Raw genomic sequence first — 20,940 nt, 5'->3', positions numbered from 1 at the left:
CCCCAGACTCCCCCTTGGCAACCACAAGTCTGTTCTCTATGTCTGTGAGTCTGTTCCTGTTTCGTAGATGGATTCATTTGTGCAATATTTTAGATTCCACATATGTGGTATCATATGGTATTTGTCTTTCTCTCAGAAATATTTTTTAACTGTTGATTTGTTTGAAGCAGGATCTGAACAAAGGCCACATACTACTTTTAGATGTTATATCCCTAAGTCTTAAGTTTCACGTCTGTAACTGCCCCCTTCCCTCACCTGGTTTCCATGTTATTAATTTATTGGAGAAGTTAGATCAATTGCCTTGTAAAATATCCCACAGTATTGATTTGACATTTTCTAACTGGTTCCTTTGCTATATTTCCTGTTAAACTAAAAGTTACATCCAGAGGCTTGCTTAGATTCAGCTTAATGTTTTCAGCAAGGATGCTTCAGAGGAGATTCTGTGTATTTGTTTTACATCATACCGTAACGTCTCGTTACCCTCTTAGTGATACTCATTAAGGTTGATAGTGGGTTCCTGGATCAGCACCAGCCTGATCCATCCACCATATCGTCCCCATCAGCCTGTCACCTAACGGCTTCAGCGTCTGTTGATGACGGTTGCCTAGATTCATTATTCCAACAGGTGTTTAAAAAAAAAAAAAGATTTCCTAACGCTATCATTCCTTTACTTTTATTATTTTTATTATCCTTTTATTTTATTCCTTTACTTGTATTCATCTATAAAGAAGAAATTTCTCCCATCAACTATTTTTGAACTCTAAAATAAGGTTTATACACAAACTTATGGTTACCCAGGGGAAAAGGCAGGGGAGGGATAAATTGGGAGATTGGGATTGACACACGCACACTGCTATATGTAGAATAGATAACTAATAAGGACCTACTGTATAGCACAGGGAACTCTACTCAATACTCTGTAATGGCCTACATGGGAAAAGAATCTTAAAAAGAGTGGGTATATGTATATATATAACATTCACTTTGCTGTACAGCAGAAACTAACACATCTTAACTATACTCCAATGAAAATAAAATAAGGTTTACACAGAAAAAAAAAACGAGATAAATGTGTCTTTCCTTGTATCAAGGTTTAGAATACAGAGGTGGTTATCTGGTCAATATTTTATTTGTCTGTTTGTTTGTTTAGGATATTTATGAATTCATGACATTTTATATACTTGATGTGCTTCAGTCCATTACAGTCATCTTTTGGATTCATAACTTGTCCTGTTTTAGACCGGTGGGATACCCTTTAGGATGGCCTCTTTGTCCTTTTGACTTTGACACATTCGATTTTGAAAATTTCTTGGCAGAAGAGGACGTCCCAGGCTCACTTACCATCTCCTGTCTCAGCCCTGGGGTCCACCCTCTGTAAGGAGCACTGGTTCTGGCAGGTGGTCTTGCTCACTGCTAGAGCCATCGGTATTGGGGGTTTTTCATTTGGGGCATCTATAAAATCACATTCATTTTGATTTCAAAATCGACAAGGTGAGCAAGCCAAAATTAAATTTGCACTTATATGTCTTGATTCGTAAGTTTGATGCTTAATATGACTCCAAGGGACTCCATCAAGTGAGTGACCCAGCCTACAGGAAAAACCTGATGACAAACATGCTTTCTAAGACTACCAGCAGTACTCACGCCTCTTTACCAGGGAGGAGGTGTCAAGTGAGGTAAAGGCGTGTTACCCCATCACGGACCACTGCCCGTGCCCCAGAGCCTGTGGAGATGCTTTGCAGGACGGGCAGTGGCTCCCCTGTTGCAGGAGCCAGGGTCATGCAGTAACTCTGTCAAACAGCACTGATGGGGGATCCGGAAAAGGTGCAGCAGAAGCACCCTTTCATACCGCTGGAGTTGATAATGACCTTTAGGTTTGCTGGGTACACAGACGGGCAGTTCTCCCAGCTGGTGATGGGTATGTGTGTTTGTCCATCCACCCCTCTTAACTCTGAACCATCATAAAAGCAAAGGAGTACTTAATCCAAGGGATTTTAAGCTGTTTTTTTTTGTTTGTTTGTTTGTTTTTGCGGTACGCGGGCCTTTCACTGTTGTGGCCTCTCCCACTGCGGAGCACAGGCTCCGAACGTGCAGGCTTAGCGGCCATGGCCCACGGGCCCAGCCGCTCCGCGGCATGTGGGATCTTCCCGGACCGGGGCACGAACTCGAGTTCCCTGCATCGGGAGGCGGACTCTCAACCACTGCGCCACCAGCGAAGCCCTTTAAGCTGTTTTAAAGCCTGTGAATTAAAGTCCAATTATGTTGGGCCACTTAAATGAGTTTACAGTGACATTTACAAATAACATGATTGTAAAAGCTTTCAAATTTAAAATGGAGATATCAACTTTGTTTTAAAATTTCTGCATTTTCAACAGAAGATTTTTTAGAAAGATGATGGCATTTTCATGTATTCATAGGTGATTTTCCCCCCTCTCTCCACCTCAGTTAACAAAGGTTTACAAGGTGGAGAGGAGGCTATCTGGACACTTTGTTCCTTGGCTGCGTCAGTGCGCTGGCTGAGAATCGCTGGCTAAAGCTTTGTGCTTTGTCCAGGCTGTGGCCCCATCTCTGAGTGGTCTGAGGGCTCCAAAGGAGAAAACCATTCCCTCAGACCAGCACCCCCCCTGCCGCTTTCCAGATATTCCATACACCTTTCAGGAGGGGCACCCACTGCCCTGTCACCTGCATCAAGTCACTTATCCTACCTGCATCTCAGTTTTCTCATCAGCATAAACAACCAGAGGGTTCTTCTGAACTTAACAAGTCTGTGGGCTCATGAAGACTCATGATAAATATAACACACACACCGCCCAAGATGTGCTGAAACCACCGCTAATGTGACATGTGACATGCTAATGGTGCACAACATTAGCTTTCTCCTTCCCTGCCTCAGATTAACAGAAATTCTTCCTACCAGGTCTCCCCCTGCTTACATTCTGCCCAGGTGTCAAGAGAAATGGGACAAGTCCCAGCTGCAGTTTGGACTAGGCACCTCCGATGCTCCCATGAACTGCCTGAGTTTCTGCAGTGGAGGCCGCCCTCCAGTGTGTCATCCAGCGGGGAGCTGCACGCAGCCGAGGCCCCGGAGGACCTGCAGAGCAGGCTGCATGAACAGTCAGCGGTCAGCACGCCCATGTCAGCCTAAGCCAGACCAGTGCAACGTCATCACCCAGCATCAGCTGCGGGCGCCGGTGTATATCCATGAGGCTGGCATGGGATTAGGGGGGTAGACGTCCCAGACTACTGAGGTTGGCCTTTGAAACAAAGCTGATCTGTGCACCCTTCAATAGCTCAGCTGGTAGAACGGAGGACTGTAGACCTGACACATGTGAAACAAAGCTGATCTGATCTCCTGCAGAGTGAACTTGTACTCAGCGTGCCTTCTTGTACTATTAACCCACTTATTTTAAGAACAGGGTTTTCATTCTTTTATCCTTCCCTCCCCCCACGCAGAACTTTGCAAGTACAAGTCACTGACACAAGGGACTTAAACACATTAAACTCTTTGACCTTGTATTCCACTCATGTCCCCAGAATACATAATAGGATCATAGAGGAGAAATGTTTTTTTAAAAAGGAACTAAAATCTCTTGATAATTGAAACTGGCAAAGTTGGTCTTACCTATTGTTTCCTCCACCTCTGCTTCCCGCCCTGCAGCTTCTCAGCCTCACATCTGAATCCACCCCCGGGGTGGTGGCCATTCCATGGGGCTGCGCCCCCCTCCGGACAGCAGCATGCCGCCTCAAGTTGATGCCTCCTCGTACCTGTCACTGTCAGTCCCAGGGCTTCTGTGGCAGCGAGGAGACCCACTGGGGGCCTAGGCAGCACTGCGCAGGGGTCCTACAAAGTCAGGAGTGAACAATCCAGAAGGCAGTCTCACCCCAGGAGGACTGGGAACAAGAAATAAAAAGCGCCGTCATGTTGAACTGCAGGTGGTTCTGAGAGGCTGCTCCAGGCTCCTCAGAAAGTCTTGGGCAAGGTCGAGCTCCAGCTGCCTCAGGGGTGACCTTGAGAATTCAGCCTTATACAGACTTCCCTGCTGCGCTCACTCCTCTGGTCCCTTCCGCCTGCTCCTTGGAATGACCTCCCAAATAAAGCAAGAGCATCCAAGCCCTTGTCTCAGGCTCACCTTTAGAAGGTACCCAAGCCATTATGGCAACTGTATTTCTTACTGAGTCACCAACTATCTGTCCAGTACCTACTGTGTGCCAGACTTGAGCCATCAGAGTGTATGTGTGCAACCATGCCCTGTACAGCTGTCAGTCTGGTGCAGAACAAATTGAAATTGAAATCGAAGCGAACAGAAGCACGTCCACACAGCTGTGGAAAAGGATTTTTCAATGAAACGACTTCGGTCTCACTTTTAGCTGAGGTCTCAAGATAATTGGTGTCGACTGCTCCCATTTTGCAAAGTGTGAGATCAGATCACCTGTGCAAGGCTTGTGAAGACCCCTGACCATTAGCTGAGACCTATATCCGGTCTTTAAAAGAGATTGGAGAGGTTGAAAGAGGTAGTAGACTATGAGAGTTTTTTTGTTTTTGTTTTTGTTTTTGTTTTCCTTTGCTGGTGCTTTTATGAGGACCTCTGCCCAGGGGAGGATGAGAGCATGGTTGCCAGAAAGTTTTGCATTACACACGCGGCCCTCTCTGTCTTCTTACTGGGCAGCACTGTCCCAGACCCTCTTCAAGTTACTTGCGTTTTCACACCTATCACCTGTCTTCTTCGTCACCAGACTGACAGATCCCGGTGGACAAGGGCTGCTTGTTTCAAGGCTACATCCCCAGCGCCGGCAGTCAGTAGGTGCAAGGTCATTAACTGCCCAGCGAACAATGGTCTCTGAGTGAACGAACCGACACTGCGTGGAGAAGGGTAAGCAGGGCGGAAAGTGCGGATCCCAGAGGTGCCTCCCACCCGGGAACCCCGCAGCGGCTTTAGCAGGTGAGGCTCCCGCGACGCCCCAAGAAGGAAAGACCCGGGTGTGCACAGAAGTGCCGGGGGGCGGGGGAGGGTCGGCCCCACCCCCTCCCCGCCCCGCAGTCCAACCTAGCGTTGCGCCCCCTTGGTTTCCAGGCAACGGCCGAACGCGGGCGCCGGGCAGCCTGCGGCGGGCGGACTGGGACCGGGCCCCTCGGCGGGCGGGACCGAGCACGGCGGCCGGATGGAGGACGACGAGGAGGAGATCACCGCCGCCACACTGCGGGGCAAGCCCCGGCCACCGCCCATTTCCGCGCTGTCCGCCTTCAGCTATGTCCCGCCGCGGCGCCAGGACCCCAAGGAGCACAGCTACTACTACCGCCAGGGCAGGGTGAGCGGCCCGGGGCGGGGCGGGCGGGGCTGGAGAGCAGGGACCGGAGCTGTGGGGGCTTTGAGGGCAGCGCTACACTGCGGGGGAGGAGGGAGAATACGGGCGGGGTCACACTGCCTGGGAGGGGACGCGGGGAGGGTGCTGGGGACGGGGTTTCATTGCCAGGAAGGGGTCCTGGGGGCGCGGCCGCACTATCCCGGAGGGGCCTGAGGGAGGGGGAATGGGGCACCGCCGGGGAGGGCGTTAGAGGGAGAATGAATGGGGCGGGGCTACACTGCCCGGGATGATGCTGGGGGCGGGGTTACACTGCCGGCAAGGGCTTCTGGGGGCGGGGCTGCAGGCCGGGGCCGCCCCGCGGAGTGTGGAAGGCCGGGGAGGTGGGGCTGCAGATTCGGGTTAGGACTCCGGGGGCGGGGCTGCACAGAATAGCTGGGACGGGCTTGAGCGGCACCGCCTGTTCGGGGTTCGGGGCGGGGCGCAGGGAGTCAGGGGGCGTCCGGGGCAAAGGGGGGTGGGAGGGTGGGGGAGTGGCCTCCCTCTGGGGCTCCTAGACCCCAGAGTACCGCGACTGCGACCACCGGCGTAAGGTGGACCCCCGCGCCCCCCACGAGAGCATGGGCAGGCGCGGAGCCGAGTGTGGGGATGGGGGTAGGGGAAAAACGCTCACCTGGAAGGGGGCTGCGAGGTCGGGCGTGCGGGCTGGGCGGCCGGGATTGCTCAGCGGGTGTTCGGAGCCTTTTAGGGGTGGGTTAGGGCCGAGTTTTCCCCCGGGAAGTGAGGGAGAGCCCCTGGGCTTCTGCTCCTTCTGCCGGGAGCAGCAAGGTGAGCCTGGTGCCCAGGATCTGGAGGAGGGTCGCAAGAGCGCGGGGCCACCCAGCCGGCAGGGGCACCGCTGCTTCTGGGGTCTGCCTGCCGCAGGCCTGGACCGGCCCGAAAACAGCCACTACCTGGAGGCTTTCGCCGCAGTGACTGCGCCCGGACCGCCGAAGGCGCGGAAACCCTCCTAGAAGCCCGCCTGCGAACAAGGAAACCTCGAGGCAGGGCTGAACTGCCGCTGGCAGGGAGAGCGCGGCTGGGAGCGTCCCAGGATTGTGGCCGGGCCTCACCAGGCACACACGAGTCGTGGGAAAAGTCTGAGAGTCTGCGAAGGCCACCCTGCAGCCAAAGCAGGAAGAAAAGCGAAAGGAAAAGAAACATTCAGAATTTGCGGGGGTCGTTTATTCCTTTCTTCTCCATGTTTTTCCTAAAAGTCTCCATCCAGTGTCTTGTACTGTACATTGCTGCAGCCTGTCTTGCAGCTGGGGAAGCAGGGGCATCATTATGAAAAGGCGCATTGATTGGAGATGCCCAGCCTGCAGGGATGAGGGGTGGCTTGAAGAGGGATCTATAGATGAACCAAGTGCCTGGGATGAAGGAGATCTTTCCCTCCTGATGTGTGAGGTGTTCCCACCAGACACATCCTTTTCTTCTCCCTCCCCACAATCTACAGAGCCCAAGTGAATCCCCATTTAGATCAGGTCAGCACACATTTGAGTACTTGCCACATGTGAAAGGATACCATGGAGCTTAGCCGTGCAAACAGAAGCAGTAGTTTCTAGTTTAGACAACTGTAAGCGGTTGAACCGTGTCCCCCTATTATTCTTATGTTAGAGTCCTAATCCCCTGCACCTCAGAATGTGACTTTATTTGGTGACAGGGTCTTTACAGAGGTCATCAAAGTGAGGTCATTAGTGGGGGGCCCTCATCCAAAATGACTGCTGTCTAGGAAAAGAGGCAGTTTGGCTACAGAGAAAGACCTGCGTAGAGGGGAAATGATGTGAATGGACAGGGAGAAGACAGCTGTCTGTAAGCCAAGGACAGAGGCTGGGAACAGATCCTTCCCTCAGGGCCCTCAGAAGGAACCAGCTCTGCTGACACCTTGATCTCCGACTTTGGCCACCAGAACTGTGAGACAGTATATGTCTGTTGCTTAGCCCCTGGTTCTGGGTACTGCGTGTTTTGGCAGCCCCAGCAAACCAACACATAAACCTCAGCCAGGAGGATCTCTTGTATCTGGTAGCGCCTCTCTGCTTGGCTTTGACGATATGGAAGGACAAAAGGACAGGAGGAAGAAAGGGGATGCCTGTAGCTCATCTGTCCTTGCCTCCCTGTTTCCTGACTGGCCCGGGCTTGAATATCTCTGCTGACCATAAGGACAGGAATGGGATTGAGATCAGTGGTTCCCAACCTCACAGCCACCATGGACCTCATATCTTTTCCTCCCATGAGCAATATATTTTGAAGGAACTTATTGCCAGTGAATTTATGAGTCACGCATAGCATTAATGCACAGCATGAGAGAACCAGCCCAAAGTCAAGGAGTCTTGATGTTTTAAGTTGGTCCATGCTGTTTTATTGAAAGTATATAAATATTATCCAGCTTCTTGACATAATGAAAAAATTCACAGTACACCATTTTATGTGTATCTTTGAGGGGTCTTATTGATAACCACTTTGAGGCTATAGGGAAATAAGATAAAGGATTAAGCAGGTGGGGGCCAAGATACATATTTGTCAGAGATAAAAGCCAGGGTGCTGGATCCCGCTAAGGACTCTGGGCAAATGGGTTTGGGCTTGGGGAGACTGAAGCTCTGAATCAGATGGATTTACCCATCCAGCCACTAGAGCTGTGGGCCCTGGAAAAATCAGAGAAGACCCCTCTACCCGCTGTGGGCCAGACACTACCAAGGGAAAAGGGACACAGTGGAGTTTGGCAGACTCAGTTTATTCTTCCTAAATTCACCAATCTGACACACGGCTCCACCTTTCTGGGGCCAAATCTACCAAGGGGCAGAGAGACGCCCAAGGTATGAGGTGACCAGGGCTCCGTACTTGGAAGCAGATCAGAAGTGGGCAAGAAGTGTGCCCCTCTGGTGCAGGGGCCATGCACAGGAAGCCACCTGGGCCAAATCTGCCCTGCCACCTGTATTAAGAAAGTTTTATTAAAACACAGTCACATGTCCACGTGTATAGTATTGTCAATGGCAACCACACAGAGTTGAATAGTTGCCACAGTGACCATGGCAACTGCAAAGCCTAAAACAGTGACTATCTGTCCCTTTACAGAAAACGCTTGCCAACATCTGCTCTGATGTCTTACTGCCAATGGAAGGATGGGCCTTAGACAAATTAATGCAAAGTAGATTTTAAGAAAAAAAATTCAGTACTGTTGATAGCTGGGGTCACAGGCAAATTCAAATCCTGAGGCGTTTCGCGTCACAGGGAAAAAAATGATGCAGGAGAAAGGTTAACACCTAAATAAAAAAGCCTTCAAAGCAGCAAGAACAACAAAAGACATTTCAAAGTCCATTTGCAAGCCAGCTACCAATGGTAATAATGACCTTGTATGTGCTGGTATTCAATCAGCTACAGGATTCCAGAAGCTGATTCTCTGACCTTGAGATCATTTGGACTAAAAAGGATGAACTCTGTATCACAGGTTTGCTGGGGTCTCAGCTGCCCCTAAATTCTCTGTAAATAATTCCAGGCCCCACTCAAAGCTGGGAAGAAACATTGCAAAAGTAGCTCTTAAGCCAGTTGCTGTGTGTCACACTCACCGGTTAGTTCGTTAGTAGCACAGGCCCAGGAGTCCTGCGTTATTAGTCCTCTGCGTTATTAGTTCAAGTCACAGACCAAACACTCCGTCTCACCTTGCCTGTCTCAGGATCAGGGATAGAACAGCACCAAACGCATGGAACTCTTATGAGAATTAATTTAATTAATGGGTGGAAAGTGGCACATTGTAAGCCCAATGTAAGAAGAGCTCTTCTTCTTATTATTTTTTCTTCTTAGTGATGATTAAAGTTTCCTTTCATTGAGGGTCCGGTCTGGGGCCTTTTTTCCTCCATCTTGTTCACTGTTGGAAATTAACACAGGTGAGGCAGGTAGTCTGCGTGTCAATCTGGTGGTTCCTGATGTTCTATAAGGCATCTCCCCCGCAGGAGCCCAAAGTCAAAGCTCTTGCAGCAGCACACTTATTTAAAGCCCCAGTAATACCCTGGATCTTAAGACAAATTTGTCCTCTAAAGCTGCCAGCGAAAATGGTATCACCTCCTGTCCTGCTCCCCAGGGAGCCTCTAGCAGTGTGGGCTTTTTCTACAAAATAGTGTTCCATAGATTCAGTTCAATGGTGTTTTAAAATTACTTTTTTCTTCTTCTGCCTCGTGCACCATTTCTGCTACTGAAATGGAAAGGCTAAGTCAAAGGAGAATGCCCTTTTATGACAATTTTGATTCTATTTCTCAAAGTCTAAAAGCTACATTAACAAAAAAAATCTTAGGCAGTTTTACAATATGCTTTCCTTCGTGCTAATGTGAATTGTGGGTAGCTGTGTCTTGAGTGAAGCTTTGCTCAGAAAATCCAACTTTAGCTTTGGTGGGATTAGCCGACTCTCCATGATGGTGTGTGGTGGAGAGGAAGAGGCAAGGGGCTGACTCTCTACCCTCCTGATACTGAATTTCCTTTTGCCTCGTGCAGCCAAGCACTTGGTAAACATAATGATGGGTGTTGACTGCACAGAGGTGCAAAGGGGCGCCCCTGAAGGGCCTATGCCCACGTCCAGGATACAGGAAGCGTTCAATACCAGCTCCCCGAGCCCTTCCTGGACCCTCTTCTCCTTTAGGCATCAAGTACGTCTGCCATACAGGCTTGGCCACTCCTAGGGGCTGTGGAGGACACGTGAGCTCCGGTTCTGTTGCTGGGCCACCTGTGAAAATCTAGGCAAGTTTCTCTCTCTTTATCCATCTTGCACCCACATACCCTCCAGTCCCAATGTGTACTAGCCGAATGCAAGTATGCCTGCCCCGCCCCCTGCCCACCAAGACACACTCCCCATCCTGCCTGATCTTCTTTTCATGTATTAGTGTCTAACCTACTAAATACTTTACTTGGTTATCTTGTTGTTTTTTTCTCTCCTATGAAAATATGAGCTCCATGAGGGCAGGGATTTATTTGTGTGACTCCTCTATCCTCAGCAATTGAAAGAGTGCCCACGGTCTCATAGTTGGTGCATCATCAATAGCTGCTGATGAACCAATGAGGATGAATAACTGGATGCGGATTTTTTAAACAAAGAGACAAGTCACCGATGGATGAGCTTAGCTTCTTAGACTAAACAGAGGTTTCCTTTTGGATTATCTGCTGTTTGGGTTATCCTTGACCTGCTCTTCTCCTCGGGGGACCAAACTTGGGAGTGGACTCTGGTTGCCTCTCTCTGTCTGGGCTGGCTGCGCTTGTACTGTTCAGTGACTTGCCCCTGGGAACTTAAGGCCTGGAGGGTGGGTCTGAGTGTCTTCCTCCAGGGCAGGTGGAAGGGGGGCAGGTCACCCAAGAGGGAGAAAGGAGTGAGAGGAGAGGTCATGGGTGCCCTTCTAGTGGAAGTGATTCCTCTGGAAGGAAACACCAGGAATAGGGAATTTCCTACCAGCTGGTTCCTCCCAGTCATGACCACCCATGTGAGCACATGGTGCATGCCTTTCCACGTGCGTTTATGCATGCGGTCATGTGTGTCGAATTTTTAAATATAAGAACGTGTTCACACACGATCACACATCTACGTGTATATATTTGCAGCATGCTCTTTTCATTTAATAGTGTATCTCAGACTTTTTTTCAAAATCATCCCCTTTTAAGAAGTACAACAAGCAAATGATACATGAAAACAAACAGCATTTTCTCCAATATATTTGACCAAGTGACAACATGTAAGACTAGATTTAGGTTTCAGCCCCCGTGGATGGCCCTTTCTTCCTTGATGTGAATTGCTGGGGGGCAGGGGGCGGAAGAGGGGGCGAATGGGGAGCTGGTGTCAATGGAAGAGAGAGGGCAACTGGCTTCATTCTTATTAAATTGATAAAACTATTCAGATTATTTGGAAAGTTATGAAAATTTCCCAAACTTGTGATCTTAACACACCAGAGAGGAAACACAATCTTTGCCACAAACCAAAGAGAATAGTTGAGTATTGTCCTTTTTAAAAAGTTATCATTACGTCCTTGACAAGCTACATTTCTTCTGAGAGATAGAATTTTGAACAATATTAAAATTAATGAAAACATACTCCTTAAGCTTCATACACTGCTTGACTCCCAAGGAGAAGCACTGAATTTATCAGAAGTAAAATGAGGCCCTTATGAATCAAAGAAAACCATTTTCAGTCACCTTGGGAATTTTCAGTTTTAAAAGTAGGTCACAAAGCTCTGGGTAGGCAAACAGTACCTGAAAGCCTCCAGGTGAGAGGTAGCAGTACTATGACCCCTGAGGAGAGGAGATGAGAGTGGCTCGGCCATAACCTTATTAATAAAGGTGGGCTAGGATGTGCTATGCAAACAAATGGACCCCAAACCCTGAGAGTCTTAACTAGTGGTGTGTCAGAGCCTGATCATACTGACAAAGAGGGGATTTTTAGCACCTCTTCTGAACTCTGCATTCAATTGGAAGCCTGAATTTGGCCATGATGGGAGTATTTACACCACAGAAATGAGCAAACACTACAAATCAGGTCTTTTTTCTCCAGAGAGCAGGTTGTTAACATAAGTGCGCCAGTGGCCTTAAGCATATAAACATAACGTAATGAAATACAGCTCAATATGTATGTTTCTCCTGGGCAGGTCTTCTTAATGCAGTTACTTGGGAAACTGAGCTTCTCTGTTTTAGTGACTCCATTATTGCCAGGGCCTGGGAATCTTTGGGACTTTGGGTCTTTCCATGGTTCCTTTAAATTGCTGGTCAGTGAGCAAGGAGAGAGAGTGTGGAGGCCTGCTGTGAGTTTTTTAGGGACCAGGCCTAGAAGATGGCATCCACTGGTTTCACCCACATTCCCTGGCCAGAGCTGGTCACTTGGCCCTGGCCTAATTGTGATGGAAACTTACAATGAAGAGTGCATTTATATTCAAAATGGTCTGAAAGGGAGGAGAAAATAAAGGACTTGAATCTCAGTTTGCTCAAAATCTTCCCCCAACTATTTGTGTGAGAGTTTGTGTAACTTCTGGAAGGAAGAGAGCTTCCAGGTTTGGGAGGAGGGGCTGGATATAATAAAGCCCACAACCCCAGAAGAGAGAGCTCCCAGGCCCCCTGTGGGCTGGAGGTGGTAGGCCAGGACTTCTTCCTTGTTTATGAACTTGCATTAGTCATGATAAGCTAGGTTATGCTGCAGTAACGAACAACCCCCGAAGTCTCAGTGGCCTGAAACAAAGCTTATTTCTCATGCTAAGCATCCAACAGGGATCAGAAGGGTGACTCCGCCCAGTACCGTCCCTCAGTGGCCACCGTGGAAGCTGCTAACACCTCAGCCTGAAGCTTCAGGAGTCCCTGGCACCGGCTCTTAAATACTTCTGATCGGAGAGTCACATGTCACCTCTACGCACCATTCATTGGTTAGAACTGGGCTCATGGCTTCACTAACATGAAGGAGAGGGAAGATTAATCCTCTGTGTAGGCAGTAGAGGAGCACTGAACATTGGTGATGTCTACCAAGCCAGTAGGTCTACCTGAGCGGAGTGTTCCATGGTTGGGTCTCTGGTTCCACTGCAATAACCTTTGTACTATCTCTATCCTTACTTTCCATCATTCAAAAGATGGCTACTTCTCCTTATCGTGTATATTGTTAGAGCCGCTGTAACAAAGTACCACAGACCTGGCTGCTTAAACAACTGAAGTGTATTGTCTCACAGTTTCTGGAAGCTAGACACCTGAAATCAAGGTGCTGGCAGAGTTGGTCCCTTCTGAGGCTGTGAGGGAGAAGCTGTCCCCCGCCTCTCTCCTTAGCTTAGCCGTCTTCTCCCTGTGTCTCTTCATATCATCTTCACTTTCTGCCTATTTGTGTCTGTGTGCAAATTCTTTTCATGAGGGCACCAGTCTTATTGGATTAGGGACCCACCCTATCCCAGTCTGACCTCAACTAATTACACCTTCAGTAATCTTATTTCCAAACAAGGTCATGTTCTGAGGTAGTAGGGGTGAGGACTTCAACATATGGATTAAACACAGGGAGCTTACTTCCCAGTGGCCTTGGCTACAGTGGTGTGGTCCCTTCTGTCAACTTCGTTTGCATCCACTTGTTACCCCCAGGCCAGACAAAAGCTGATCCTTCCTTCTTTGGTGCTACTGTACTTTGTACATACCTCTGTTCCTCCCTGGGTGTTATGTTGAGATATTTTAATTAGTGGGTTTATTTCCATTCTCAGCCTTTAGGTGGTCTGCTTTAAAGTAGGGTCTCCTTATTTCTGTGCCAGAGTCTAGGAGAGTGCCTGGCACAAAGTAGACCCAACGTGCTTTGGAGGCTGAAAACTGAAGGCCCCCACTTGTCTTATGGCATCAGCCCAGGGCTACAGACTGGAGTGATTTTTCAGTGTTAGCAGTAGGGGTCACCATAGGGAAACTGATGGTGGGTGATCAGACACCACGACCAGAATAAGACCAGGATACATTATAATGATACTCAAAACACAAAGGAGCTAAGGAAATCATGAGAGAAAAATAAAGGGGCTCTGCTTTGCCTTTTTAAAAAAAAAGTCATCTGTGAAATAGAGGAAATCCCTTGAGAGATTTTAATAGCAAAATATCAGGAGCCCAGAAGCTCTGTTTTGTGGCAGCATCTAAATCCAGTTTGGCTTTTCTTAATATCATTTTGCTTCAAATCATAAAGGAATAAAAACGACTGAAAGAAGAAAGATTAATAATTAAAATCCAGGAAAACCCAGATTTTTGGTTTGATTAGGTATTGGAAATGGACAGTCACATTACTAAGTAAGGCTGCCTGCCTGGTGATGGATTAATTTTTTCTTATTTTTCAGTGATAGAAAAAAAACTCATTTTTACTCTGGAAAGTCCTGAGTAGGCAAAATCCCCACACGGAAGACTTAAAGATTCTGATCACATCCATCAGCAGTGAGATTTCTAATAAAGACCCTTCTAAGATATAGTAGGCTGTTGGTACCTAATCCTGGGATGGGAGCCTGGCATTGCTGCTCATGGATCTTACTTTTATAGAGTATTTTAGGAGACCCAATTAGAATGAGAAGAAATAGGCATTATTCTGTAAAGCTGCATATTGCAGTGGGTTTCTCCATCACAGGAGACAGAATGAAGCAAGAATACCTTCCTCGTTCAGGTAACAGCAATGGCATTCTCATTCTGTTCTTGAGTTCGTTCCTCCCTCTTTAGTCTTTTTCCCAGGACAAGTCCAAGGACCCCAGGGGCTTACTCAGTTCAGGAGGGGCAGGCAGGGATGGGCCACCTGCACAGGTAGCCAGCACAAGGGGGATCCCTTATTCCCCTGCTGTCAGGGCTGCCCCCTTGTGGTGGGGCTGAGCCGCACACCCGGGAGCAGCCAGTCACTGCAGGGAACAGAGACTGGCCGCTGGCCTCCTCCTTTCTGGCCCAAGGTTCTCAGGGTGCAGAAGGGGGCACCTCTGGCTGCAGGTACAGCTCCCACACAGGTGCTCGGTCCTAGGAAACCAGGTCATTCTGTTGCCCACGGCAACTCTTTCCCGAAACACACCCATTTCACGGGTCAGTCGGGCCAGGAGGGATTCCAGTGACAGTGGAACATCTATATTATGACCAAGAGCCCAGCCTACATTACCGTGTAAATGCAGGAGATGTAAGGGTGATGGGGTTTCAAGTTACTGTTCGTGTCTGCCTCTGCCGGGCCTGGCCAGTAGCTCTGAACCCCAAAGGGAAGGGTCTGCATTGCAATACCCCCTTTACAGAAGGCGAACATGCTCCTTTGGAGAATTTGCGTCCCCCCATCCCAGCAGAGTGGGTGGCATCCTTGAGCTTCTGCTGTGTCTCTGCCGGACCCACTGGCCTGGTAGCTTACCCAAAAAAAGGTTTGCTGTGAGGTTTGCTTAATCTCTCTAGGCTAGAAGTGAGCACCCAGCCAACTCCACCAGCTTCTGCTTCTGTGGACATCCTACACACTGATGTTACAGACACTGAGATTTCTTCTTCATTTCCTAAAGATTTTTTAAGTTTGAATTTTATTTGATAAGCAAATGTCTGATTTTTACATGGTCAAAGTGATGGATATTTTCTTTGTGATATTTCCCCATTGCTTTCTTGCCTAGGAGGTCCCTTGTGGGTTTTCCTTTCAGTTACTTTTCTAATCCATCCAGAGTTTACTTTTGTCCATAGTGTGATGTGAAGACCCATCTTTCTTTTTCTTTTTTTTCCCAAACAAGCTAGCCAATGTTCACAATACCAAAAGCTGAATAATGTATCACCTCTCCACTGATTTGGGTCTTTTGCTTTTTAATCCCACGAGTACAAGGTTACCTTCAGGAGGTTGTAGGGTGTAGGTGGCCTTCAGGAGGCATGGAAGTCAGGGCCGGCCAAACCAATGCACGCACAGGCCCAGCAGCTGAGTGGGAGAGGGAAGACGAAGCCAAGAAGAAGCTCCTGCATGGTGACCTCATTCAATGACCATCAGGGCACGGATTCAGAAGCCATGACTCCTGTCTCTAGCCACTTGGAGTGACTCGGAACGTAGGCAAACCAGAATTCCAGCATCACTGAATAAGTGCCTTGAACATGGTGCCACTGAAATTCTGAAGAACTTGAAAATAATGTTTCTAAAAGATGGCGTTGTTTTCCTGACTAGATGGTTCATGGCACCAGGACAGCAGCCACGTCTGAGTTATCTCCAAACCTTCCCGAGCAGGGGTGGCACGTCTTGCACAGGATAGATGAACTGTGAAGGAGTTTTCACGGCTGGGCTGAAGCTACATCACACTCCAGCCATATCCGCTGCTGTCAGCAGCTCTTGAGTTCCCACACTGAGGATGGGCGGGATGTGTTTTCCAGCAGACTGCACACAACGTGCCTCCTTTGCACCATTACCTTCTACCTCTGTGTCCTTCAGTCGGAGGGGACTCTTCTAGCATTACTATTCAGGATAAAAACAAACAAGCAGGGCTTCCCTGGTGGCGCAGTGGTTGGGAGTCCGCCTGCTGATGCAGGGGACACGGGTTTGTGCCCCGGTCCGGGAGGATCCCACGTGCCACGGAGCGGCTGGGCCTGTGAGCCAAGGCTGCTGAGCCTGCGCGTCCGGAGCCTGTGCTCCGCAGCGGGAGAGGCCACAGCAGTGAAAGGCCTGCGTACTGCAAAAAAAAAAAAAAAAAAAGACAAGCAAGCAGAGGTTAGAGACCCCATGATCCCAAATCCCAGCGAGATGGAGCATCTGCTTTTGCTGCTGGAGGATTCAAGGCAGCTGGCACTTGGCTGGAGGAACAGAAATGACAGGCCTGACTTACAAGGTGAAGATTAAAGATCAGCTAACACGTGGGTTTCTTTTCCTTTTACTAGGTACCAAATGAGGCAGTTTTATTTTTGTATAAGAAAAATTGGGGATAAAAAAATGGAGATGTTACAGATGGCAGCTCTGTTAATGGGATCATTTTTTAACACATTAGAGCTGTGTGTGTGAGTATTTTATACATATGTTTGCTATATATGTGTATATTATACATATGTATATATGCACATATATAACACATACCAAATATATGTGTTCATATATATATGAATTACAGTTTTTATAGCTGCCGCATATGATTAAAGAAAATATTTCTCTCTAGAGAGGGAGAACTTCTATTTGGGTATATTGTCCTAGTATTCAGATATTGTTAGTTTTTCAAAGCAGTACAAGCCTATTATAGAAAATTTGAGAAATTCAAGAAAAGTAGAAATGAAGGAGAGGGACTTCCCTGGCGGTCCAGTGGTTAAGACTCCAAGCTTCCACTGCAGGGGGCGTGGGTTCGATCCCTGGTCAGGGAGCTAAGACCCCACGTGCCGTGTGGCACGGCCAAAAAAAAAAAAAAAAAAATGGAGGAGAAAACACATATATTGAGTGGATTATCATAATTTTAAGACTTGAGCCCTAGGGTGGAGTCAGGGAGAGCAAGGAGCCTCCTCTGGGAAGGAGGGGTCTGTAACAGTCTAGGAAAAGTGTCCCTGGAAACATCTCCACCCTGTCGGGCCTCTCAGGAACTTGGGGCCTGGCGTCCCTGCTGTGGTCACCGCCCGAGGTGTGGTGACCTTCCCCATACACTTTCGGTGCAGTCAGGAATCTCTATACATCTCCACTCTTCATCAGGGAGAGTTTGGGCTCTCAAGCCACACGAAGCTTCCACAGCTCAGCCCTTGAATAAACCATGGCTTTCTTTCTCTTTTTATTCCCAGACCGGAATCATTTCCCTCTATGACTGTGTTTTTAAGAGGAACCCAGGTTATAATCAGAAATTGCACCGAGACGACAGAGAACACGCCAAAAGCCTGGGACTTCACGTTAACGAGGAGGTAATAGTAAGGCAGGGTATCTCTGGGTGTGAACAGATTCACTGTGTGTGTGTTTCTTTAGCACTGCGTGCAGTTGGCTGCACGTAACCCACCTTTGTGAGGCTCTCCTCTGTCTCACTGTGACAGGAAGTGACGACTAAGCTACTGCCACAGCTCACTCCATTCTGCCTGTTAAACTGCGTGTTAATTTCTGTGACTGCTGTTTAGTCCTCTAGAATGTTACCGTTCCATGACAGCAAAACTCAGGAGTTCTTTTCAATAGATAAATAGGTCTTTGCTTAACCTCCCAGGCCTGGCTATCATAGTTCTAAGAACACTGGCCTTCCAGGGATGAAACCACACATGCAAGAAAGAGTATTGCTCCCTAGTTACCAGGCCACTGTATGTACCACATACGGCTCCGTTCTTCTTTTATCTCTGCGTGGTTTTCTGAGAGGAAGGGCTTTGCTTCTTGTCAGCTGCACAGGGTGGGTGGTGACCAACAGAGGGAACCAAACTCACAGGGTGAGAAGGTCAGGCTCACAGCAGGTACAGGGGGTTGGGTGGTGGGTTGGAGGTGTGGGCGTAGAGAGGGGGGTTGATAGGGATGGGGGTGGGGGAGGGAGGTTGTGCATCCCCTTGGCATGGTCGAGCCCACCTGCCGCTGGGTTAGACCCTCTTCCACACTAGGACATTGTCTCTGTAAATCTGATCCGAGGACAGTATGTTTATTAAAATCTGGATTCTGTATTAATATCATAATCTTTATACAATACACAGAAATCTGGATGAAAAAGCTTCTGGAGGGATTTCTTTTTGGATCAGAGGATTTTTGCCTGTGGCAGTTAATGTTTAAGAATGCCACCGTGTCACTTTCAAAGAAACTTTTAACTGCTGTGAAATTAAGTGATGGAGGTGCTATGAAGTAGCACCACTTAAGTCACGGACACTAACTTTGTTTTTCTGTTGTTATGGTTTGTGTTCATTCATTCCAAGTTGGTAGTGAAGTTAGTGCTTTTCTCTCATAAGCACACGCCTGGCATGACTTAGATCCAGTCAGAGTTTCTGAGCACCTCCCATGTGCCACTGAGTATAAAGGGAAGAAAACAGAACTGTCTGTCCTCCTAGAGCTGACATTCCCACGAGGAGACAGAAAAATAAAAGCCAAATAAATAATGACCTGGATGCCAGGTAGTGATAAGTGGTATGCAGAGAAATACAGCCTTTTAAGGGGATGGAGAAAATGAAAGGGATGAAGGGGGCTGGGGGCATGATGGGGGGCCTGGGGAGATGAGGGTATCTGGGGGATGGAGCATGGGGAGATGGGGGATAGGGGAGATGAGAGGTCTGGGGAGATGGGAGGTCTGGGGAGATGGGAGATCTGGGGAGATGAGAGGTCTGGGGAGATGAGAGGTCTGGGGAGATGGGAGATCTGGGGAGATGGGAGATCTGGGGAGATGGGGGGGTCTGGGGAGATGGGAGGTCTTGGGAGATGGGAGATCTGGGGAGGTGAGAGGTCTGGGGAGATGGGAGGTCTGGGGAGGTGAGAGGTCTGGGGAGATGGGAGATCTGGGGAGATGAGAGGTCTGGGGAGATGGGAGGTCTGGGGAGATGAGAGGTCTGGGGAGGTGAGAGGTCTGGGGAGATGGGAGGTCTGGGGAGATGGGAGGTCTGGGGAGGTGAGAGGTCTGGGGAGGTGAGAGGTCTGGGGAGGTGAGAGGTCTGGGGAGATGGGAGATCTGGGGAGATGGGAGATCTGGGGAGATGGGAGGTCTGGGGAGATGGGAGGTCTTGGGAGATGGGAGATCTGGGGAGGTGAGAGGTCTGGGGAGATGGGAGGTCTGGAGACATGGGAGATCTGGGGAGGTGAGAGGTCTGGGGAGGTGAGAGGTCTGGGTCGATGGGAGGTCTGGGGAGATGAGAGGTCTGGGGAGGTGAGAGGTCTGGGGAGATGGGAGATCTGGGGAGGTGAGAGGTCTGGGGAGATGAGAGGTCTGGGGAGATGGGAGGTCTGGGGAGATGGGAGGTCTGGGGAGATGGGAGATCTGGGGAGGTGAGAGGTCTGGGGAGATGGGAGGTCTGGGGAGATGGGAGATCTGGGGAGATGAGAGGTCTGGGGAGATGGGAGATCTGGGGAGATGTGTATCTGGGAGAAGGAAGAAGGTGGACAGAAGACAGGCAGGAGGAGCTCGGGGAGAAGGGAGGAGAGGGGGAGGAACAGGACCCTGAAGTCAGTGGGTACCTGTTGCCCCGTGTGAGACCTTGGTCTTTCCTCTAAAAGACTTGAGGACAGCGGCAGGGCCTGAGCAGAGGGGACAGGGTGTGAATTGGTTAAAGAGGTCCCCCCCACCTGGCGTCAGCGTGGAGGGGTCCTAAGAAGCCAGGTGGAGGTGGGGCGCAGGCGCGCGGCACGCGGGCTGGACAGGTAAGAGCGCCCTGCTCCCCGACCCTCACCCCCAACAGGAGCGCGAGAGGCCAGCGTGGGTGCTGACGTCTTCCGTCTACGGGCGGCGCATCCACCAGCCTGTGGAGCCCCCGAACCGGGATCACAGACGCGCCGGCCACGTGAAGGCTGACTTCTACCGGAAGAACGACATCCCCAGCATCAAGGCGCCCGGCTTCGGGCACATTTCTCCGGCCTGACGCCCTCGCATGGCCCGAAGGGCGCGGGCGAGAGGGATGGCACTGGGGGGTGGGGGTGGGGGGACGCGATGTGGCGCCGGCCTCAGGGCCCCTGTGTGGACCTCCCGGGCCAGCGGGCGCCCCTGATGTGCCCCCGATGCGCTGGGGCCGCGGGAAGGACCGCGCAGGCCTGCTTCCCGCACGTTTCTTTGGCGACCAGCCTGGCCAAAGGCCTGCGAGCCTGAGGATGGGCACCTACCTGGTATGACGGTTTTCACGCGAACCGATTTCAGATGAAATGATGTTGGAGACTGATCCATATGAGCATCTGAATAAAATGAAAACCTTGCTGCCCCTTGACAGCAGTTGGGCTGATCTTTGTTCGCTCCTCTCCACGTCTGCGAGTCTTCCTGGCGGAGGCACTCGTGGCAATGGTGCACAGGTACTTTTCTTACCGGTTATGGAAGCCGGTACAATACTTAATGGGGATATAATGAAACTGCCTTTCGGCACAGCTGAACTCTAGCGTCTACGACATTCCTCCCCCCACCCCGCCACAGGCCTGAGCCACAAATAACGGAATTTTGGACAGCCGAGGACAAAAGCCCCTAGTAGGCTGGGTGGCCTCGGTGGCCAGCAATGCTGGTGTCACCCCTCGGTGGAGAAGCAGCCCGAGGTCACAGGAAGAGAGCGGGC

General features: G+C 49.7%; 1 protein-coding gene across 2 annotated transcripts; it reads left to right on the top strand.

Moving 5' to 3' along the window:
* Window positions 1-4,822: 4,822 nt before the first annotated feature.
* On the top strand, window positions 4,823-20,284 carry CFAP90 (cilia and flagella associated protein 90). Of its 2 annotated transcripts, XM_081233132.1 has the most exons (4): window positions 4,823-4,871; window positions 5,073-5,307; window positions 17,527-17,643; window positions 20,086-20,284. In XM_081233132.1, exons 2-4 carry the CDS (start codon window positions 5,161-5,163, stop codon window positions 20,263-20,265), a joined length of 444 nt encoding a protein of 147 aa, XP_081089258.1. In that variant the 5' UTR covers window positions 4,823-4,871; window positions 5,073-5,160; the 3' UTR covers window positions 20,266-20,284. The 2 variants fall into 2 exon arrangements, with proteins under 2 accessions (XP_081089258.1, XP_081089259.1); XM_081233133.1 differs by lacking the exon at window positions 4,823-4,871 and having other exon boundaries at window positions 5,065-5,307.
* Window positions 20,285-20,940: the final 656 nt, after the last annotated feature.

The sequence above is a fragment of the Mesoplodon bidens genome (assembly GCF_964165515.1).
Source record: "Mesoplodon bidens genome assembly, chromosome: 4".
In the NCBI taxonomy this organism is placed as follows: domain Eukaryota; kingdom Metazoa; phylum Chordata; class Mammalia; order Artiodactyla; family Ziphiidae; genus Mesoplodon; species Mesoplodon bidens.
Note: the sequence above shows the minus strand (reverse complement) of the source record. Positions and strands in the feature narration are given on the sequence as shown.